The sequence below is a fragment of the Canis aureus genome, chromosome 25 (genome assembly GCF_053574225.1).
Source record: "Canis aureus isolate CA01 chromosome 25, VMU_Caureus_v.1.0, whole genome shotgun sequence".
NCBI lineage: Eukaryota > Metazoa > Chordata > Mammalia > Carnivora > Canidae > Canis > Canis aureus.
Window position 1 is genome coordinate 46,396,682 of NC_135635.1, and position 24,079 is coordinate 46,420,760.

The following is a 24,079-nucleotide window of genomic DNA, read 5'->3' on the forward strand; positions in this document are numbered from 1 at the left end:
TAACTTCTCTGAGCCTCAATTTTATCAATTACAAAACAGGAAGAATAGCCATCTCAGAAAAATAATGATAGAACAGTGTTTTGTGAAAATATTTAAATGTCAGGTTTTCAGATATGTCTTTAAGAGTGTGTATTTTTTTTTCCTCTTCCTGAGTCTGAAGATTCCTTTGTGCTTTGAGTCTTTTAATTGCCCTGCAGCGCACTTAGGGCACAGCCTAGTTGTCCTATTATGATTCTCCCTGACTCATCCTGGTTCCCTCCCTCCTCTTTTCACTGTCTTTCACTTCCTGGGATTATGTTGCTACATTAGAAGTAAATCTGACTCCTGAAAAGGGCAGCACAAGTACCGTGGTAAGGCTTAAATCTTATTTTCTCCTATGTTATGTACTACATTAAATACTTACTATGAAACATTGAGTTTTAAATTACATACAAGATTATTGGTGAAAATGTCATCTGATGTCTACCATAATGTTTAATATTTAAGTACTTTGAGTAAAATTAGTTTTTGCCTTTTTTCTCTGACTTAAAACTTCTCATTTATATTTTAAGAATAGAAAGCCACAAAAAATGTTTTTGTTTATAATCAAGGATATTTGAAGGTTATCTTTTGGGAACTTTAAGGTAAGAATTTGTTAGAACAGAATTTTTATACTCTGGGAGGTGACATAGTTTGTGATCTAAAATCACTAAGTGGGTTTTGTAACTGAAATAATTTTAGTGTAATGAGGTTAAGTACTGTTTCATGAAACCTGTATGTTTTATATGCAAATGTGAATATTCCCTGCACTGTATTCCAAAGTATATTTTTTGTGGGTCTTGGTTGTCATAATTGGTGGAAAATTCTGTAGGATATCTTTCCTACTTTGGATTTTCTCATTTTAGGTTAATAGTGATCTGAGAGGCATATGCTTGACTGAATGTAGAAGAGCAGTTATCTTTTTATTTTTTAAAATGAATTCTTGAGAGATAGATATCGTATAAAGGCTGAGAAGTAATAATAAAGGTTTGTTGGTACATCTTAGGGGAGGTGAGTCCCCTAAGGTGAGTTTACCAGGGAATAAATATGGTCTTTGGAGTTCTGCCAAAGCATCTTCAGCTGGAAAGGAGCTCAGTTTGTCAGCAGCCTTGAGCCTGAAGATAAAATACTGCTTTAAGTGGTGGAATAATTTGTAACTGATGTGAACCCCCAAAAAGGGAAGCAAAATGCAGTCAATACAAGCAGAATAGAGCAGTACTGCACATTTTTGAAAAGGTTCTTTTAATGATCTGCAAGCTGTTTTTATTTTGTTCTACCACCAAAACCAAAGTACATTTGTATTTTATCTTACATTTATTTAAAGATACTCCCCTTATACTCCCCTTATTTCAGTTTCTTCTCTCTCTCTCTCTCTCCCTTTTTATTTGGAAGGGCTTCATGCATGTCTTCGTGTACTTGCTTGAAGAAAACAACAAGAATAACCTTTTCTATTTATTTCTTGCTGTAAACTCAGGGGAAAACCTCTATATGGCAATCTGGAGACTTCCCTAAGAGTTAGTGTAACATAGTTGATAAAAGCATGGTCCCTGGAGGTAAACTGCCTGAGCTTAAATCCAGTTCAGTGACTGAACAGTTGCCCTCTTTGGTTGATTCTGTTTCCTGATCTGTAAAATGGAAATAATAATAATATGGCTTATTACGGATAATAATAAGATTTAACTAGGTTCATATCAGTAAAATGCTGAGAAGGCCACTTGGTACACATTTGGTTTATCCATTGTTACCGACATGCAGTTCTCAGGCTAAGACACCTTGGGGCAAGTTACTTAATCTCTCTTGGCTTCCTCTGTTTTCTTTTTGTTTTCAAAGAAAGGTCTAGCTCTCTGGTTCTTTGTGCATATTAAACTCTGATAGTTGGTTTTATGTTTTTGAACCCTTCAAGGGAGTGACTTCAAGTTACTCCTTTGTGGGTTTTTTTTTTTTTTTAAGATTTTATTTATTTATTCATGAGAGACACAGAGAGGTAGAGGGAGAAGCAGGCTCCTTGCAGGGAGCCTGATATGGGACTCGATCCCCTGACCATGATTACACCCTGAGCTGAAGGCAGATGCTCAACCACTGAGCCACCCAGGTGTCCCTCCGTTGTGTTTATCAGTGAGACTAAAAAGATATTTCCAACAATATAAATATTTTGTGCTAACAATGATTTTAGATTGCTAGACTGGCTCTAACACTACTTGTAGATGTTCTTCCCCCTAATGTGCTAAATTTTACCCAAAGTATCATCCAGAAAATCTCTTTATCTTTAAGTGAAAGCCTACTCTTCACTAATAACAATAATTGTTAAGAGAGAGGCCTCTAATTTTATATTTTTGCTTTATATGAATTGTCCCAGGAGTGAAAGTCTAAGTGGTCATCTATTCTTTCTTTAATGCTTTTTACATAAGAGCACAAATATTTTGGTGAATCTTCATTAAAATGTCACATTCCAAGTAAGAAATAAGTTGTAAGGTGGGGAAGGCCATGACAGGGCAAAAAGCAATTAAATCTGAATTGACTTCTGGGGAGTATATTATTCTAAAGTTGTAATTTGGGCAGCCCCGGTGGCGCAGCGGTTTAGCGCCTCCTGCGGCCTGGGGTGTGATCCTGGAGACCCGGGATCGAGTCCCACGTCGGGCTCCCTGCATGGAGCCTGCTTCTCCCTCTGCCTGCTTCTCCCTCTGCCTGTGTCTCTGCCTCTCTCTTTGGTCTCTCTGAATGAATAAAGAAAATAAATCTTAAAAATAAATAAATAAAGTTGTAATTTGACAAACTCATTGATCAAGGGAACAAAGAGTGTTCTTAACTCTTGTTAGCTTTAAGCTGTTAAAAATAAGAGCAAAATGTTGGGATGCCTGGGTGGCTCAGCAGTAGAGCGTCTGCCTTTGGCTCAGGGCCTGATCCCAGGGTCCCGGATCAAGTCCCACATCAGGGTCCCTGCATGGGGTCTGCTTCTCCCTCTGCCTGTGTCTCTGCCCCTCTTTCTCTGTCTCTCATGAATAAGTAAATACAATCTTAAAAAAAAAAAAAAAAAGCAAAATGTCATTTTACCCTAAATTCTACTTGTTTTTTTTCCTTATTTCTTCACGATGGAATTTTTGAAATTTCCATTGATTTGTTTTGGCTTACATCCCTAAAGAAAAAGCAACTAAGAATTCCTTTCTAAGGATTAAAATTTTTGCCTTTTATGATTCTTTAATTTTTGTTTTTGCTTTTTTAATCAGTTCTTGCTATGAGTTTCTGTTTTTAGAAGTTCAGATAAGTAACTTGTCAAGAATTCTTATCAGTGAGCGCTTGAGACTGCTCTGACCCTTGGATAACCCTTCTGTTTGAAGAGCTCTGTAATTGTAAGGCAGCTCTGTGAATCCAGCTGTACTGTGCGTCTTAGCATCCGCATGGAAACAAATTACAGAACTTGTAGAGTGTGAACAGAATGAAAGCAGATGTGATTTTAAGACTAAGAATAAACAACATGAGAAATTACCTTCCTTATCTCTCAATGTTGGAAGGTGGGGGTGGCTTTTTGAGTTTTTTTAGAAAATTTGAAAATGTTCATGGAAGGCTAACAACGCAGTTTTAAGTTAGTCATATTGGAGTAACTGATATTCTTTGACTATTTCGCATAACTCAAATGCAGTTTCTTTGAGGAAATAGGGTAGTCTTACTTGCTTCTTGGGGTCATAGACTGTGATTGATTCATTCAATGGCATAATTCTGTAAACACTCTTGCCAGCTTAGCAAAAAGAATCCAATTTTTAAATGTTGAGTTTCAATAATGAAAAAATATATATTTATAATCTTAAGCAATACCTCATTACCCTTCTTTTTAGCTACTTTGCAAGATTTGAAGATAAAAGATTATAAAGTTGCTGAGCCACATTTAGTTTCTTATTTGGAGATTTTGAGAAAGCAAATAAAACAAGGGTGCTAAAGTAGAGTCAATAATGGACAATTATGTACTTCATGCTGCTTTATGCTATCACTGCTCTTCTTCACTACCTTTTCCCCCTCCTTGTATAATTATCCTTTATATGAGCCTTTATTTCTCTTTTCACAATGAAGCTCCTTGAAGAAATGATTTAATAAACAGGTAAACTTTTGAGTATATAAATGATGTGGCAAAGAGAAATCCCTTGTAAGAAGGTGTTAGAAAATTTACATGACTAATTAGAATTGTGTTCTGGCAAAGAGGTAGGTAAATACAACAGGAAATTTTAATTTAATTATTGGTCTGGTTTTGGTGACTGGGTCTTCCTTACTTATGGACTTCCAGGTATACTCTTTCAACAAGGTTACAGAAATGGTTCCCTGAGTAGCTATTTTCATTCTTGTGGCCTACTGTCATTCTCTGTTATTGGTGGTTCATCAGGAATCAGCAAACTCAGAATGTCCTTACAGTCACTCAGTAGTCTTTTTTTTTTTTTTTTTTGTAATTCACGAGAGACACACAGAGAGGCACAAATTTAGGCAGAGGGAGAAGCAAGCTCCTTGAGGGACTCAATCCTGGGACTCCAGGACCACACCCTGAGCCTAAGGCAGACGCTCAACCACTGAGCCACCCAGGCATCCCTCAATAGTCTTAATTATTTTACCTCTTTCTTTTCATTGTGCTAGAGTATGTTTGGGCTTTGGGTAGGATAGTGAGGAAGCCAAACTGATTACAGCTGTTATACCGATCGTTTAGCAAGATACAATACCTGGGTTCCACCTTCAAAGATTCTAATTTGATTGTTATGGGTTGTAACTTTAGCATAAGAAGTCTTTGTTGTTGTTTTTTAAGATTTTATTTACTTATTTGACAGAGAAAGAGAGAGAGAGAGCACAAGCTGGTGGAGCAGCAGGCCGAGGGAGACGGAGAAGCAGTCTCCTCACCAAACAGAGAGCCCCCTGTGGGGCTCAATTCCAGGACCCTGGGATCATGACCTGAGCCAAAGGCAAATGCTTAACTGATTGAGCCACCCAGGTGTTCCAGCATAAGGACGTCTTAAAACTTTCACAGGTGTATCTAATTGGACAGCAAAGCTTGAGGGCTGCTCTGTTACCTAATCTCCCCAACTAGATTATAGACGCCTTGAAACAGAGATTTTAATCTTAAAATTCTTAAATTTTATTAGTTTGCTGATTATATGTTTACTAGTTAAACACAACCGTAAACATAGAGAAGCCAAGTGTTTAATTGTTCAAAATAAGTATCAAGAAAGGCATAGTGAAGTACAGATTTTTTAAGTGGGTGTTGTAGATTTCCAAGAAAGAAAATGATGGTTGTAGAGCTTAATAAGGAAATGCTTCGGGAAGGAAGTATAGTCTCATCTTTAAGAAGTGTGAAAGAGGGCAGCCCAGGTGGCTCAGTGGTTTAGCACCGCCTTCAGCCCAGGGTGTGATCCTGGAGACCTGGGATCAAGTCCCTCAAGGGCTCCCTGCATGGAGCCTGCTTCTCCTTCTGCCTGTGTCTCTTCCTCTCTCTCTCTGTGTCTCTCATGAATAAATAGAACAAATCTTTTTTTTTTTTTTTTTAAAGTGTGAAAGACTTAGGTTGGAAAGCAGCTAAGCATTTGTTGGATGAATTGTAGGATCCACCCTAGGTAATTTAGAGTGGCAATGACTCAGAATAGCAGGACTTTCTTTATTTGTTATGTTCCAAATATTTTGTGTTTGAGCCATTTCTGATTTATCCTTAACTGAGTCTTGGTTATTAAAAAAAAAAAAAAAAAAAGGCAGTCCTGAACCTGTTTGGTCCTGCTCAGACCTCCACTTTCTTCTCTGTGTATAGTAGAAAAAGTTGGCTAACAGATGTGTTTCCTCTTCAGAGAGGCCTGCAGGTCTAGAACGGCAGGTTATGGTACATGTCTTTTTCCATCTTTGTGATTCCAAGGCAGCATTCACACACACAAAAAGAAATGACAGCTTTTCTCAGTGGAAAAGACCCCAGATTCATGAGGTGGATCAGCTTGTCCAAGTTCCTCCAAATTAATATTAATCTGTTAATATAATTAACAGAATAATTGATTATATAATATATTAATATATTAATTATATATAATTCTATTAATATAATATGCGTGGGAATCTAAGGCATATAGCATGGGGCTGAGAAAAAATAAAGTACAATGAAGATATTATAAAAACATATCTTGGGGATCCCTGGGTGGCTCAGCGGTTTAGCGCCTGCTTCTCCCTGTGCCTGTGTCTCTGCCCTCCCATGTCTATCATAAATAAATAAATAAATAAAGCTTAAAAAAATATCTTTAATCTCTAGGAACTTAGAATTAGTGATATAAGACATACACAGAATTTACTATATATTTTATGAACAAAGAGAGCAGATAAATCATTTAAGAGTTTTTTTTTTTTTTTTTAAGATTTTATTTATTTATTCATAGACACAGAGAAAGAGAGGCAGAGACACAGACAGAGGGAGAAGCAGGCTCCATGCAGGGAGCCCGATGTGGGACTCGATCCTGGGTCTCCAGGATCACACCCCAAGCTGCAGGCGGCGCCAAACCGCTGCACCACCGGGGCTGCCCATTTAAGAGTTTTTTTTTTTGAAGGTTTTATTTATTTATGCATGAGAGACACAGAGAGAGAGAGAGAGAGCGCGAGTGCGAGCAGAGACATAGGCAGAGGCAGAAGCAGGCTCCATACAGTCGATCCCAGGACTCCAGGATCACGCCCTGGGCCGAAGGCCAGGCCTAAACTGTTGAGCCACCCAGGGATCCTCTCATTTAAGAGTTTAAAAGAAATGAGAAAGGGCAGCCCGGGTGGCTCAGTGGTTTACCGCTGCCTTCAGCTCAGGGCGTGACCTGGGGACCCGGGATTGAGTCCCACATCGGGCTCCCTGCATGGAACCTGCTTCTCCCTCTGCCTTGTGTCTCTGCCTCTCTCTCTCTGTGTGTCTCTCATGAATAAATAAATAAAATCTTTTTTAAAAAAGTAATTAGAAGGATTCAGAAGGGCAAAATTGAGGAGGAGGGCATTCTGGGTAGCTAGAACATGGTAACTTGAATCAGAAAGGGGAGTTTGAATTCTCTTCAGCACCAGCAGTATGTGACCTTGGACAACAAACACTGAGGTACAGTCATGCTTAGAAATCTAGAAATGAATAAAGAACTGTACCTGTCAGTGCCTGAGAAAATCAAAAGAGCCAATGTTCAGTGCTTCTTTTATATCCAAAGATGGGACCCGTTTTCTTGTTAGTCAAACACTTGCTGAGCATCACTGTTCAGGCATTACAAGGGGGATAGCAAAGAAGTTTAAAGCATGTTTTCTTCCCTTGAAGTGTTTATTTTTTTTTATTTTTTTTATTTTTTAAATTTCATTTATGATAGTCACAGAGAGAGAGAGAGAGAGAGAGGCAGAGACACAGGCAGAGGGAGAAGCAGGCTCCATGCACCGGGAGCCCGACGTGGGATTCGATCCCGGGTCTCCAGGATCGCGCCCTGGGCCAAAGGCAGGCGCCAAACCGCTGCGCCACCCAGGGATCCCCCTTGAAGTGTTTATAATCTAGTTGGAGAATGATTAATAGTTGGGAAAAAATTAGTGAGAAGTATGGTACAAAATGTATAATCATAGTATTTTGTGTAGCTTGGACTCAGAGCTGTGAATTAGAGGAAAATAAGAGAGGGGGACTGGGTTCAGTCCAGAGGGGTTAGAATTTAAGCCAGACCCAGATAGAGCCAGATGAGGAGTCTCTAGCTGGGAACCATGGATAAGTTTCAGGGAATGTAAAATTTCCCCTAAAATGGTATGTATGCTTTGTATGAATGCACGGTTTTTAAGGGAAAAGTCTTACATCTTTGGTTACATTTGTGAAATGTTTTCTGCTTCTCAAAATGTTAGCACCATTATCTACATGAATGAAAAGAGAAGGCTTCAGGATTTAGTACAGGGTAGGGAACAGTGAGCAACCTTGCCAAGCGTAAGCCTTGCCTCTTATGTGGGGCACCTATTTTGTGATTAACACAAATTTGGACTAATGCCTATAGGAGTGGAAAGGAAAGATGAGGGACGCCTGGGTGGCTCAGCGGTTGAGTGTCTGCCTTTGGCTCAGGGCATGATCCTGGAATCCCGGGATCAAGTCCCATGTTGGGCTCCCTGCATGGAGCCTGCTTCTCTCTCTGCCTGTGTCTCTGTCTCTGTGTCTCTCATGAATTAATAAATAAAATCTTAAAAAAAAAAGAAAGAAAGAAAGGAAAGATGATCCAGCAATAAATCCCCTACTAGATATTTATACAAAGGATACAAACAGTGATCCAAAGGAGCACATGCACCCCAATGTTTATAGCAGCAATATCCACAATGACCAAAATATGGAAAGAGCCCAGATGTCCATTGACAGATGAATAGATAAGAAGATGTGGGGCATATGTGTGGGTGTGCCCACACACAATGGGGTATTACTCAGCCTTGAAAAAGAATGAAATCTTACCATTTACAACCACATGGATGGAACTAGAGGGTATTTTGCTAAGCAAAATAAATTAGAGAAAGACAAATATATGATTTCACTCATATATGAAACTTAAGAAATAAAACAGATGAACTTGGGATACCTGGGTGGCTCAGCAGTTAAGCGTCTGCTTTCGGCCCAGGGCATGATCATGGAGTTCCGGGATCGAGTCCCACATCGGGCTCCCTGCATGGAGTCTGCTTCTCCCTCTATGTCTCTGCCTGTGTGTGTGTGTGTGTGTGTGTGTCTCATGCATAAATAAATAAATAAAATCTTTAAAAAAAAAACAAAACAGGTGAACTTAGGGGAAGAGAGGGAAAAATAAGACAAAAACAGAGAGGGAGACAAACCATAAGATACTCTTAACTATAGAACACAAACTGAGGGATTGCCTGGGTAGCTCAGTGAGTGAAACCCCTTCTGCCTTTGGCTCAGGTCATGATCTCAGGCTCCTGGGATCAAGCCCCGAGTCAGGCTCCCTGCTCAGCAGAGAGTCTGCTCCCTCTTCCTCTGCTGATCCCCCCCGCTTGTATTCTCTCTCTCTCTCAAATAAATAAATTAAATCTTTAAAAAAAAAAAAAGTTGCTGGAGGGAATGGGGTGGGGGATGGGGTAACTGGGTGATGGGCACTTGATGTAATGAGCACTGGGTAGTAAAGTTTTGTTTTGTTTTGTTTTGTTTTTTTTAATTTTTATTTATCTGTGATAGTCACAGAGAGAGAGAATGAGGCAGAGACACAGACAGAGGGAGAAGCAGGCTCCATGCACCGGGAGCCCGACGTGGGATTCTATCCCGGGTCTCCAGGATCGCGCTCTGGGCCAAAGGCAGGCGCCAAACCGCTGCGCCACCCAGGGATCCTCTTGTTTTTTTTTTAATTCATGAGAGACACACAGAGAGAGAGAGAGAGAGAGAGGCAGAGACACAGGCAGAGGAAGAAACAGGCTCCATACAAGGAGCCCAATGTGGGATTCCATCCTGAGACTCCAGGATCATGCTCTGGGTCGAAGGCAGGCGCTAAACCGCTGAGCCACCCGGGGATCCCCAGCACTGGGTATTATATGCATCTAATGAATCACTAAATTCTACCTGTGAAATAAATAATATACTAGATGTTAATTAAATTGAATTTAAATAAGAAATTTAAAAAAGGAAGGAAAGATTGGCCTTACCTCTTTTTTAAAAAAATTTATATTTGGTTTCCTGGGAAAACATTTAATGTGTCCAAGAAGAAATAATATATTATTCTAAATATCATGTGACTGAAGGAGTCGGATGGGTTTTTTGGTATTTTTTTAAGATTTTATTTATTAAAAAAAATATTTTATTTATTCATTTGACAAAGTGAGCACAAGCAAGGGAGAAGGGCAGAGGGAGAGGGAGAAGCAGGGAGTCCGAAGTGAGGCTCAATCCCAGGAACCTGCATCATGACCTGAACTGAAGGCAGACACTTAACCAACTGAGCCACCTAGGCTCTCCAGGAGTCAGATAATTAGAAATAGATTTCAAATGTAGCACTACTTACTCTAGTTTATAAAAATTAAACTGAGCCTTTCTCTAATGGCTGGATGCTGCTACCTTAGCTTCATCTATTCTGTTCTGATCATCTCTTCTAAGTTAGTGATGTTGTCTAAGAGTTGGCATACTGAGGGTGGGGGAAAGTTGAATTCATTTTTCAGTAAAACCAAGATCTTTGTCAAACTCAGCAAGAGTGTGGGGAAAATATTCCCCTTTAATCAGGTAGAAACATATACTTGTTTTACATTCAGAAAGACATTGATAGTTTGTTTTCCATGCATTAACATTTAAGCTTTAGCAAGGCCTCATTACCCTTCTTTTTTAGCTACTTTGCAGGGCTTGAGAGTAGAGAACTGAGGCTGCTGAGCCATATTTAGTTTCTCATTTGGAGATTTTAAGAAAGCAGATAAATAAGACAAATGTACTAAAAGTCAAATCAATAAAGGACAATTATGAACCTCATGCTACTTTATACTATTACTATTACTACTTTACTATCTTTTTTCCCTCCTTGTAAAATTATTCCTTATATGAGCCTTTCCTTCTAGTTTAAGAATTTTTTAATTTTAATTTTATTTATTTTTTTAAGAATTTATTTATTTATTCATGAGAGAGACACACAGAGAGGCAGAGGCAGAAGCAGAGGCAGAAACAGGGTTCATGCAGGGAGCCCCACGTGGGACTCCATCCCAGGTCTCCAGAGTCAGGCCTGGGCTGAAGGCGGCGCTAAACCGCTGAGCCACCCGGGCTGCCCTCTTTCTAGTTTTCAAATGGGGAAATGGAGCTCCTTGAAGAGATGATTTAATAAACAGAAACCTTTGAGTATATAAATTATGTGGCAAAGAGAAGTCTCTTTGTAAGAAATGTTAGAGGATTTGCATGACTAATTGGAATCGTGTGCTGGCAAAGAGATAGGTAAATACAACTTCACAGGAAATTTATTTTACTTAATTTTTTCTAGTAATCTCTACATCCATGGGGCTCAAACTCATGATGCCAAGATCAAGAGTAGCTGCTCTTTTAGCTGAGCCAGCCAGGCACCCAAACTTCATCTTTTTTTTTTTTTTTTTTTTTACTCTTCATCTTATGCTTTGGAATACTGAAGAGCTAGTATAGGCCTGAATATACTGTGATATTTTTTGGTGTCACGCTTTTGTTTATGCTTTCCTGCTCCATGGAGCATCTTTCTCATCTCTTTAGTCTTTTAGTTCTTATTTTTTAAGATACAGCTCTCTTGTTCTCTCTTTTTTTTTTTTTTTTTTAATTTTATTTTTAAGTAATCTTTACACTCATCGTGGGGCTTGAACTCACAGCCCTGAGATCAAGAGTTGCATGCTCCACTGATGAGCCAGCCAGGCATCCTTTTGCTCTCTTCTAAGAAGCTTTCCATGAGTCCCCAAGTAAGTTTCTATTCTTCGTGCTTCTGGAGTACTCCATATTTGTCTCCTTCACTAGGTTTTATTATTTATTTATTTATTTATTTATTTATTTTGTAAAGATCTTTTTTTTTTTAGGATTCATTTATTTATTTATTCTTAGAGACACAGAGAGAGAGAGAGAGAGAGGCAAAGACACACGCAGAGGGAGAAGCAAGCTCCGTGCAGGAAGCCTGACGTGGGACTCGATCCCGGGTCTCCAGGATTACGCCCTGGGCTGCAGGCTGCGCTAAACCGCTGCGCCACCAGGGCTGCCCTAAAGATCCTATTTTTAAGTAATCTCTACGCCCATGTGGAGCTTGAACTTAACCCCAAAATGAAGAGTCACATGCTCCATTGACCACACCAGCTTGGGCACCCCTCCTTTACTAGGTTTTAAACTATATTTTAAACCCTTTGGGGATTAGGGATTTGTGTTTTATCACTGGCATCCAGTAGCACAGTTCCCAGCAATAAGAAGCAAATTGATGGGCAGCCGGGGTAGCTCAGCCGTTTGGCACCGCCTTCAGCCCGGGGACTGATCTTGGAAATTCCGGATGGAATCCCGCCTTGGGCTCCCTGCATGGAGCCTGCTTCTCCCTATGCCTGTGTCTCTGCCTCTCTCTCTCTCTCTCTCTCTCTCTGTGTCTGTCCTGAATAAATAAATAAAATCTTAAAAAACAACAACAACAAAAAAAAAGCAAACTGCTGTGAGGAATAGAAGAAATCAAGTAGGACTCCCAGGTTTTTGGCTTAGCTGACTAGTGAAACTTTTGTCTCCAAATTGGATTATGACATCAAGGAGACCCGAGTGTTTTGTATTAGTTTTGGTAAAAGATAATGATTGCTTATATTAGAGTAATAACAGAAAATGTTAAGAGGAAGGGAAAAATATATTTTGGTATATTAAGATACAGTAAGAATAAATATTTTGAGGGATCCCTGGGTGGTGCAGCGGTTTAGCGCCTGCCTTTGGCCCAGGGCGCGATCCTGGAGACCCGGGATCGAATCCCACGTCGGGCTCCCGGTGCATGGAGCCTGCTTCTCCCTCTGCCTGTGTCTCTGCCTCTCTCTCTCTCTGTGTGACTATCATAAATTAAAACAAAAAAAAGAATAAATATTTTGAGATGTTTTTAGTACTTCATTATTAAATGGAGAGGATGATGATGATGTAGCTAAAATAAAAACTTACAAAGGGATAAGATAGAGAAATGGTGTAGAAGTGGTATTTGTAGTTCGTATTTTTCAGTAGGACAAGCATTATCTTCTAGCTATCTGTAACTAATGACTTCTACTATTGATGGGTATACAGTCTTTATGTGCTGTGTTTGGTTGTGAAGGGATTCTGTTATCATGCGTTATTGATCAAGTCCCAGAACTGTTGAGTGGTTTTACATTATCATTGTAACTGATGAAATAAGAGAGTTTAAAAGAGATGAAATCACATAATACTATAGCTGTGAAGGTCTCACTTGGGGGAAGTTGAAGCCTGGGAGAGGAATCCAATGAGGAATAGTATTAATGGCAGATCATTTTAAAAATAAATAAGGGGCGCCTGGATGGCTCAGTCAGTTGAGCATCTGATTCTTTTTTCTTTTCTTTTCTTTTTTTTTTTTTTTTTTAATTTCTTATTTATTTATGATAGTCACACAGAGAGAGAGAGAGGGGCAGAGACACAGGCAGAGGGAGAAGCAGGCTCCATGCACCGGGAGCCTGACGTGGGATTCGATCCCGGGTCTCCAGGATCGCGCCCCGGGCCAAAGGCAGGCGCTAAACCGCTGCGCCACCCAGGGATCCCCTTTTTTTTTTTTAAGATTTTATTTATTTATTCATGAGAGACAGAGAGAGAGAAAGGCAGAGACACAAGCAGATTCCATGCAGGGAGCCCAATGTGAGACTCCATCCCGGGACTCCAGGATCACGCCCTGGGCCGAAGGCAGGGGCCAAACTGCTGAGCCATCCAGGGATCCCCTAGCATCCAATTCTTGATTTCAGATCAGGTCATGATCTTAGGGTTGTGAGATCAAGCCCCACGTTGTGCACACTGGGCATGGAGTCTGCTTAAGATATTCTCTCTCCCTCTTCTTCTGCCCTTCCCCATCCCATTTGCTCTTGCACGTGCACGCTCTCTTTCTCAAAATAAATAAAATATTTTTAAAAATAAAATAAATTTAAAAATAAGATTATTAGCTAGCATAGACTACTGGTTACTTTAGTACTTTACCCCCTGTTTCCTTTAGCCTAACCCTTTTTACAAGCATTCTTGCCCCTAAACAATCTATTTTAATATCCAAATATGTAGTAGTCTTGTTTAAGAATAAAAGATAAAAATGTTAACAGTTCAATAATAAAAAGACAATAGAATTTTTATATATTTTTTATTTTTAAAGATTGTATTTATTTATTCATGAGAGACACACACAGTCAGAGACACAGGCAGAGGGAGAAGCAGGCTCCACGCAAGGAGCCTGATGTGGGACTCAAACCCGGGAATCCAGGATCACACCCTGAGCCAAAGGCAGATGCTCAACCGCTGAGCCATCCAGGCATCCAGGCACAGCATATCATGAAAGTGAGGAAGAGAATGGTGAACTCAAGGAACAGAAAAACTGAAATAAGTTTAGCAGGATAGGAACCAAGAGTCTAGAGTAGCCAGTGCTGAAGGTTATGTCATATGATGGTAAGCATTGACCAGATCATGTACTTTCTAAAACCTTTGCACTTTATCATAAAGCAGAATTGGGGGACGTTGTGATATATGATGCAACAAGCTTTTTTGTTTTGTTTTGTTTTGAATTCATGAGAGACCCACATCGGGCTCCCTGCATGGAACCTGCTTCTCCCTCTCTCTGTGTCTCTGCCTCTCTCTCTCTGTCTCTGTGTATGTCTCTCATGGATAGATAGATAAAATCTTCAGAGGAAAAAAAATATTTTTAGTCTAGGTGGTATTTTAGAGTAGCTCTTTGTTCCACCACCACACCACCAAAAACAATAGCCAAAAAACCATGGCAACAAAAACAGTGATAATGAAAACACAGCATAATTTATTGATTGCTTATTAGGTACTAGGTGCTATGCTAAGCACTATAAAAACTATCTAAATTTTATATAACAATCTTGCCAGTCATCTTCCATTTATGAAGAAATTGAGGTTTGTATAGTTAAGCAAAGCATTCAGATTTACTCTGGAGCTAGGATTTAAACCAGTTTTTCTTTTCCTACAAATATTGTATTTTTAATCACTATACTATTTTGCCTGGTTATATTCACTCATGGACTATCCCTGATGACCTCTGGGACTTCTTTAGGAGCTTAAAGAAGGGTTGAGGTAGAATGTGGGGCAGTTAGAATGTTGACATTATGATCATGTTATTTGTTTAGTTGTTTTTCTGGTTTCCTTGTATGTGGGATTGATAGAGGGACTATTGATTTATATTAGAGTCTTAATGTGTACAGAAAGTTTTTGGTCTTGGGCAGCCCTGGTGGCGCAGCAGTTTAGCGCCGCCTGCAGCCCAGGGCGTGATCCTGGAGACCTGGGATCGAGTCCCACGTCAGGCTCCTGCATGGAGCCTGCTTCTCCCTCTGCCTGTGTCTCTGCCTCTCTGTGTGTGTGTGTGTGTGTGTGTGTGTGTGTGTGTGTGTGTGTGTGTGTGTGAGATGAATAAATAAATAAAATAAAAATCTTAAAAAAATAAAAACCAAAGTTTTTGGTCTTGATTGAAGAATAGTTATTCTACTTCATACAAATAGCAGCTATAATTACAAAAGAAAATAGGAATTAATTTGCTTTACAGAATCCTATTCAGATTCTCTGTGGCATTTCTGAAAGTCATCCAGATTTTTTGTAAAACTTGCAGTAGGTCCCTGTGAACATTACACTCCATTGGTTCTGCCCCTCACCCCCACCTTTTGAAAATACTTTATTTTTCTAAAGTAGGCTCCACACCCAGCATGGGGCTTGAACTCATGACTTCAGGATCAAGTGTCACATGCTCTACCGACCCAGCCAGCCAGGCGCCACTCCTCTTCCTGCCTTCCTGATCACACTGTAACCTCTGGGGTCCCATACTGTCCTGTGTGTATTCTGTCTTAAGGCTTTCTGAATCACATGGAAATTAATTAGCTATTCATATGTCAGTCTTCACATCTAGACAGTGAGTTTTTAAGAACAAAAATTGAGTCTCCTCTCATTCTTCCTTATAACGCTGGTGCCTGACATGGTACCTAATAAGCAATAAACACCTGCTGGATCCTGTTGAACTAAACTGCTAAATGTGAAAATGAAGACTGCCATTATTTATTTTTATTACTTTGGTGTAAAGAAAGAAGAGTCCTGCATTTCTGGCATCCCTCAGGCTACTACTCTCCAGTAATTTTATTTTATTTATTTTTTATTTCTTTAAATATTTTATTTATTTACTCATGAGAGACACAGAGAGGCAGAGACATAGGCAGAGGGAGAAGCAGGCTGCTTGCAGGGAGCCTGATGTGGGACTGGATCCCAGGACCCCAGGGATCATGACTTGAGCCAAAGGTAGCTGCTCAACCACTGAGCTACTCAGGCGTCCCTCAAGTAATTTTAAAGTGGAGCTGTGACTGTCATTGTGCAGCTGCAAGATTTCATGGACTAACCATTTCCTATTGAATAAAGTCCATATTTCTTAGCTTTCTGTCAGGTTTTCCAGGATCAGTCCTTTCCCCAACTGAACTTTCTATTCTTCATGTACACTGCGCACTGCTTAAACTGAGTTACTCTTTCCCTCTTATATTTCTGTGCTTTTGCTGGTGCTGTGTCTCCTGCATGGCTTTCCCCATGGAATCTGACCCATCCTTCAGAAACCTAGTATAAACGCTGGTTTCTCCAAGTAGTTCTGTCATCTGCTTGCCTGCTACAACCTTCACTGAAAGAAGTCCACGTCTCCCCATCTGAACCCTTACTAGTACTTGGACTGTGGGATAGCATTGCCCTACTAAGTGATAAATTCCTTGAGAGCCTCTGTTTTCCCTGCTGCTTTGCATTAATTATTGCATCAAATATAAATACATTGAGTTAAATATGGAAATCAAATTTTGGTTTTTTAGTTTCAAGGAAACTGGTTAGAGGAATGGATTGTTAAAAATTCTTCCTCTGCAGTGATCTACAAGTAAATGCATTCAATCCAGAAACTAGGTAGGCTTAAACAATGTATTTAGTCCTAGCACTTCAGTTTAGGAGAGAATTTTTTTTTTTTTAAGATTCTATTTATTTATTCATGAGAGACACACAGAGAGAGAGGCAGAGACACAGGCAGAGGGAGAAGCAGGCTCCATGCAGGGAGCCCGATGTGGGACTCGATCCCGGGTCTCCAGGATCACACCCTGGGCCGAAAGCGGTGGTAACCGCTGAGCCACCCGGGCTGCCCTAGGAGAGAATTCTTTTTTTCCAGATTTATATTTATTTTACTTTAGTTATTTTTTAAAATATTTATTTATTTATTTATTTATTTATTTATTTATTTATTTATTTATTTATTTATTTTAGAGAAAGAGAGAGTGTGCAAGCAGGAGAGGCAGAGGGAGAGGGAGAGAGAGAACCTCAAGCAGATTATGTGCCGAGCTTGGAGCCTGACACAGGGCTGGATCCCATAGCCCGGAGATGACTACCTGAGCTGAAACCAAGAGTCAGATGCTCAACTGACTGAGCCACCCAGGCACCCTCAGATTTATATTTGTTTTAAATGTAGTTTCCATTCTTTGTATTGACTCTCCTCTTCCTTTTCTAGGGCACTGTCTTTAACCTTGAGTCAGAGGACGAAGAATATCCTGGAGTCATTGCAGAGGATAGCAACGACATTTATATCCTGCCCAGTGACAACTCTGGACAAGTCAGTCCCCCAGAGTCTCCTACTGTGACCACTTCTTGGCAGTCGGAGAGCTTACCTGTTTCACTGTCTGCCAGCCAGAGTTGGCATACAGAAAGCCTCCCTGTGTCCCTAGGTCCTGAGTCCTGGCAGCAGATTGCAATGGATCCTGAAGAAGTCAAAAGCTTAGATAGCAACGGGGCTGGAGAGAAAAGTGAGAACAACTCTTCTAATTCTGACATTGTTCATGTGGAGAAAGAAGAAATTCCTGAAGGTGTGGAGGAGGCTGCTGTGGCATCTGTTGTCTTGCCAGCCAAGGAGCTGCGGGAGGCACTCCCCGAAGCACCAGCTCCCTTGCTTCCGCATATCACTGCCACTTCCTTTCTGGAGATGAGGGAGCCTGACACAGAAGAGATGACAGTGGAGAAAGTCAGCCCTGCTACAACTTTGTTGGTGGAACTTGGTGAAGAAGAGAACTTGATGAAGACAAAAGCAGCAACGGTTGAATCTGTTCAACTGGAAGAGGAAGTGATCCCCGTGCTGGAACCCTCAGAAACACTGCTGAGTGAAGAGGAGATACATGTGAGGAGAGAGGGTCTTCGGGAAGTCCCCTCCCCTGCTGGAGAAGAGAAGGCCATCCCACTGTTTGAGGGCAAGTCTATACTGCTGTTTGGAGGGGCCGCTGCCATTGCCATCCTGGCAGTGGCAGTTGGAGTAGCACTGGCTCTAAGAAAGAAATAGCAGATTTTTCAAAAGAAGACAAAAAAGATGGAAGATGGAAGATTTTAGCTGTACTGACTGAATTTGAATCACCAACAGCTGATTTGGACATTTGTGGAACAATCTTGGATAATGGGGGGCTTCTGCTTAATAAGGCAGTACATTGATCCACATGATAGAGCTTCAGGTAGAGGGCATCCATGTTTGTCTGATTGTAAGTTCCAAGGGCCTTGGCTAATGCCAAATTCGGAATCCACGTAAAGTTACTCCTTCCAGAACAGGGTTTCTCAACCTTGGCATTAATGACATCATGATTAATTCTTTGTTGTAGGAGGTTGTCCTGTGCACTATAGGTTGGTCAGCAACATCCCTGGCCTCTACCCGCTAGATAGCAGTAGCACCCTGCCCTCAGTTGTGACGACCAGAAATGTCTCCTGACATTGCCAAATGTCCCCTGGGGGCAAAATTGTTCCTGTGGAGAGCCCCAGCTTTAGAAGGGAAAGGGTTAACTTAGGAGAACCTAGGACAGAAAGTCCCAGGCAAGAGGGCTTAGCTGCAGGCTCCTCAGCTACTGAGTCGTTCCTGCCCTTGGGATTTCATCTTTCCTGATGAATATGCTGTATTTCGCAGCCATTCCTCTGTGGCTCTTCTTTTCTTGCCCACCTTCTCAGGCCCGTAGTGTGAGGGTGCTCCCCTTCTGTCTCATCTGCCTCTCAGGTACTGATTGCTCCTCTTCACCCCCAGGTTCTTTGTAAAGTCACGTGGGAGAGTGCTTTCTCTGTGTCCGCTAAGTCCCTCATGCTTCCTACAGCTCCACCTTGTAAAGATGTTGCCTTCGGTCATCTTTAAAAACATAAATAGAAAAGAGGCCTAGGGTTCCCTGCCTGTGAATGCAAGCAAGGGCAAGTAACTGCTAGGGAGCAGGTGTTTGTCTCATTGTCAAGCAGGGGGATGGATGACTTAGATGGCCTATTGCGGTCTCTTCTGGCCCTTTTGTGTAATGGCCACGCTACTGAGCTTATGGTGACTTGCTGGCAGCATCTGTTGCTGGATGGTCACTATCTGTAATCTGGCCTCAGTCTTCTTAAGAGTCAACTAGCTTTTCTGCGGTCTCTTGCCATGTGATAAGGATTTTCATACTTGGGCTTACAGACCAATTGAATCATAACTCCTATTAAATACAGAAAGTCTCCCAAATACCATTGAAATAAAAAGTAGGAAAAGAGAAGCTTGAATTTCTTGAGCCTACTACCCTCGAGATTCTAGTGTGGCTTTCAGAGTTCAGGAATAAGATTTCTTCCCAGAACTCTTTACAGTCCAAATGCCAGAGTGATAAACCAAAATAACTCTAATCAGTAAGTGCTAGTTGAGAATCAGAATAACTTTCTTTCATCAGGCCGATCCCATCCCTAAAAGGGGGTGGGAGTGTGTCTTCTCATGCCTGAGGATCAGTGTGTCACTGTGCAGGACACACATGCTTGACACAGGTCATCTCAGATCTTAGTAAATGTAACAAATTACTTTTTTAGATCCTGAAATTTGTAATAAAATTACTTTACTATCCTGATCACCAAAACTTGATGTTTTATTTTTTTTATTTTTATTTTTTTAAACTTGATGTTTTAAATGTTTTTTTTTTTTTCAATTTATTTTTAAAAATGAAATGTTCTCCCTAAAGCAATACTATTTAAAAGTTGGTCGAGGAAAGGTCTAAAATGTGTTTGGTCAGCTTCATCATGCAGTTGTATCTTTATGTTCTGAGTTTTAGTGTCTTAGGGAGTGATATTTAAAGGGTTTTGGTGCACTTTGATTAGGATAGCTAGAGGTGAGGTGGGGGAAATGGGATTAATGTAGTAAAGATTGTTTTCCTCCTTGGTCTCTGACAGTTGGCTCTGACACTGGGGTTACTCTGTTCTAATTGCTACTTTCCTGTTTGTGTAAGGTAAAAGCAAACTGATGAGTTACCTTGATTTTTTTTTCTCTTTTATTTTCCTTCCAGTGTTCACTTGTAATCTCTGGATCCTCAAACCCATTAGCTACATGCATTTAAGTACAAATAGAAACCAGTTTTATTTCAGAGCTACTAAAAGGCGATCTGTGGCTTAGGATATTTGGGTCTGTGTTCTCCACAAAAGGAAAGATCCAAAGAGTATAATAGGATGCTGCCACATGCCCGTTTATCTTCCCATCTATTTAACATGAACCCAAAGTGATCTGGCCAATTGGATCTCGCAGGGTAATGGTTAATATTCTTTTCTATTGGCTTTCTCTAGAGAGAATTGTTAGTTCGTGAGTAATAGGATGTGTCAGTGTCCCCATTCCTCCTTCACTTCCTTACCATCTGCCTCTGGCAATGGAAGGGAATACCCTGATAAGGACTGCTTCTTACAGCAGCTCCTCCTTTTGGCTATTAAAATGTATTTCTCAACCTCCCACCCCCCTCCTTTTTGGTGGGGCTGGCAGCAAACCATTTCTTCCGCCCCTTCTAACTTATATTACTTCTGAATCTAAGGTAAAAGGCAGATTCAGAATAAATCCAACTTGCTTATGGAGCTCAGATGTGGAATTAAGAACATACCGTTTATCATTCCTCATTCTTGAACTATTGGGGACAAGTTTGTGTAAGTCCTCTAGAACACTTATTAATTGCTTTATTGAATGTAATGACTTCTGAAAACTTGTCCAAAAGCCAGTGAAGATTTCTTGAGAAAAATACCTAAAATTAAAAAGTGCTTTTTTATCCTGTTCAAATAATCACTCTAGGCCCCAAGAAATCAGTATCTACAGCGTGCCTTACAGGGGCCTCTGGTGATCATCACTGTCTTCTAGAAAGCTTTCTAGGAATCAGAAAGCAACAGTTGGCCATCTGGTTCATGCATGGACCATGCAAAGGCATTCTCGACACCTCCCCTCGCCCGCGTCTCTGTACCATCTCCTCTATTAGATGCAGCTGCTCCCCCTCATTGTTCTGGGAGAGTGAGCAGGGAGCCCAGAGGAAGGGTCTTTTGAACCATAGCTACCATTTATTTCTTGTGGAAATTAATATCTGCAGCCTTTGTGCTAATTCCCTCTGATAATAATACAAAAGTGATGCCTTGGCTATAGAACACCCATTTCTCCCTGAAGCTATGACATAGACACGGCCCACAGAATTTTGAAATTATTTTAAGAGATGCTTCATAGAAATAAAAGGTATTATAGGTAAGATTTTGTCTTTTCTTTTAATTTCTGAGGTCATTTTTACAGATTTATCTTTCAAAGAACTTGAGGTGGTGATCGTATTTCATAGAGAGCCTGTAGACTATTTGGTTACTTTATAGAAACAGCTCTGGCCTCTGAAGCAGTTTCCTCACCAGCATGACAGCAGGCCCCTTGTCTGCAGTGTCGCCTCCTGCAGTTGTTACCTGCGGTCCACCACAGTCCAGAAGCAGATGCTCCTCTTTCTGATGTACCCTCAAAAGGTCATTAGTAGCCTAATGCCTCATCACAATGCCTGGTCCTCCACCTCCCTCCATTTCATTGCATAGGCACCTTATGTCATGACAAGGTGAGTATTATTAGTACAGGAGGACATTCTGAGAGGGAGAGACTCATTACAGTATAATTGTTCTATTTTATTGTTGTTAATCTCTATTGTACCTAATTTATAAATTAAACCTTACCACAGGGATATACTAATAGGAAAAATCATATATAGGGTTATAATCTGCAGTTTCAGACATCCACTAGCAAGGATAAGGGGGTGCTACTGAATGTCATCTAAAGCATCAGCAACACAGTACCAGAAAAGTGTTTCTTCTCTGAAGGAATGAGATCTGCTATTAGTGATAACCTCCTGTTACACCATTCATCACTGAGGAGGTTCAGCTGTGGCACTGATTTGAGTTTAGGGTGCATATTTTTTCTATGAGGGTATCCTTTTCCTTATAAAGTATGGGTCACTATATAACCTTAACAAGTACATAGTTGAACATGTAGCTTGCCAGGGACGGTTCTTGTATGCCCTCACGTGCCATCACAGTTGTGATTCTTATTCATATTCCTTATCCCCAGTTTACAGAGTGAGGAAACCTACTCAGAGCTTAACGACTTTTCAAAGGTCTTCTAGCACAGGAGAGGCCAACGCAAGGTCGGGAATTTTTTCTGACTCCAAGTCTAGTGTTTTTCAGTTTTTACCATTTTTGTGACCCTGCCAAGCAAGATTGGTAGGCTCCCTATAACTGGTTGTGCCAATGGTATACTGCAGGAGGGCAGCCAAGCTCACCGAACTGAAAGAGATTTTTCTTGATTTCTACAACGGTTCCATGTGGTCTAGTCTTAAGTTTCTAGTCTTGCATGTTCTACAGAAACAAGAATGAAGATTATGTCCAGGGTTATTCTCAACTTCTAATTATACCAGATGTTTTCCCCTTCAATATTGAATTGAGATGCCTTATGGCTAAAAAATTAGCAGTTACTGCTGGTACACATCTTTCAGTTAACGTGTCAGATAAGTATTTTTGCTTGTAGACAAGGGTGAAGCAGTCTGACACAGGAACCTCCGAATGATTTGAAGGCAACACCTTGACACTTTCTCTCCTGTCATCTGTTCCTTATTTTCCTTTTCCCCTATGCCATGAGTTGTAGGTGGGGGATACCTCTAGGAGTTGTTTGGCCTCTCAGCACCCAAGAGGTCACCGACCTAGGAGAGTTGGCCAGGCACCACCATAGGCACATCTTGCTCAGAAGCTGACACAAGGGGACTTTCCAGTGAAAAACCTTCAGTATACTGGGGAATGTAGTTCATAGTAGCCTTGGCTATAGAACACCCATTTCTTAAAATTTAGCCACTATTTCTTAGTTATCTCATATATCCAGCTCCATAGAGTGGAAATGGTCACGTCACTAAAATATCAATCCATCCTGTCTTCCCTTTATTCACACAAGACTAGTTAGCCTCTGCCTGGCCTGCCATGTTCCTGTGAATTAAAACCATTGGGGTCCTCCACATGTTTATGTTTACACTGCAATAGCTCTAGCCAGGCCGCTGCTCCAACTGTAAGCTCAGGTTGGAAACGTTCTCAGGGATATTTGGAAGGCCTTGTAATATGTTAAAAAGTAGCAACTGGCCTAACGTGATCCTTGCCCCCCCTCACCTTCTTAGGGGAGACTTCATAGTAATCTTGCTCAGTGTGTTCTTTGCGCCCCTAGGAGAAATTGGTTAATCAGTGTATTATTATGAACAAAAGAAGTCTCAACATTTTACTAAGTTTGTTCCAAGAATAAAAGGAAGTTGAAGCACAATCTTTCCTGTTACAGAGTCTGGAATAACTTGGTTCCTGGTTCCTAGTGAGACAATCGTATGACATAGCTTTGGTCCTTGGCCAGCACCAAAGGAAAAGATAGAATTATTTTTTCCTAGACCTTTGTTTTCCCTGCTATCCTACTCTTTCGTTTCTCTTTTCCTTCACATTAAAAGTGCCTCTTCCTACCTTGTTCCTTGACGGAGTTCAACTTAGTATTGGTTCTAATGCTCTCTTCTCTAAATTACTGGAATTAAATGGTAATTTTCTTAATTAACATAAACATTTCACTTACGTGCACGTATCTCCTTTTTCTGTAAGAATTTCCATTAGCTCTCCTCACTAACAGCTTGATTTGGTCAATTTATTTATGTGGGCTATTTTGGCTCCTTTCCCCTCCTGTTAATCTGCCTTTTGGCCAGTCTACTCTTCATCAGGGGAAAGAAACCAAATTCAAATCTATGAATTGTGCTGTTAGAAGCAGCATGTTGGGAGAGAACACCTTGGGGGATAAAATAAAGTGAGATCTGAAGAGAACTGATGGACTCCTCTTTCTATTCATATGGTAATCTTATGCCCTTGACTTCAGAGGGACTATTTCAGATAACCTGTGGTCTTAAGAATACACTCATTTAAAAAAAAGAAAAAAATACACTCATTTGCTTTGCCTTCAGGTTCAGAAAACATGATCATAACATCCGAAGGACACTCCATATTCAGGTTCCCAGGTGACAATGAAATTGTCGGGAAAAAGAAAGCAGGCTGTGGTGCTGTAACTCTTTCGGCAGCCCTGAGCATCTCTGCAGTTAGTGCTGGACCTTGAGTGGTGAGATCAAGAATGAT

General features: G+C 40.6%; 1 protein-coding gene across 16 annotated transcripts in view; it reads left to right on the forward strand.

Annotated features, from left to right (window-relative positions):
* The window catches only part of BCL2L13 (BCL2 like 13), an 86,753-nt gene extending 62,980 nt beyond the window's left edge, over positions 1 to 23,773 (forward strand). For 9 of the 16 annotated variants that reach the window (XM_077871723.1, XM_077871720.1, XM_077871724.1 and 6 more), the window contains one exon: positions 17,157 to 23,773. In XM_077871723.1, the coding sequence (XP_077727849.1) occupies positions 17,157 to 17,975 (819 nt within the window). In that variant the 3' untranslated portion in view covers positions 17,976 to 23,773. Of the gene's footprint in view, positions 1 to 223; positions 351 to 16,915; positions 17,112 to 17,156 lie in introns of those variants that run through there. The other 7 variants (XM_077871729.1, XR_013364532.1, XM_077871731.1 and 4 more) reach the window with 7 other exon arrangements.
* The last annotated feature ends 306 nt before the right edge of the window (positions 23,774 to 24,079 follow it).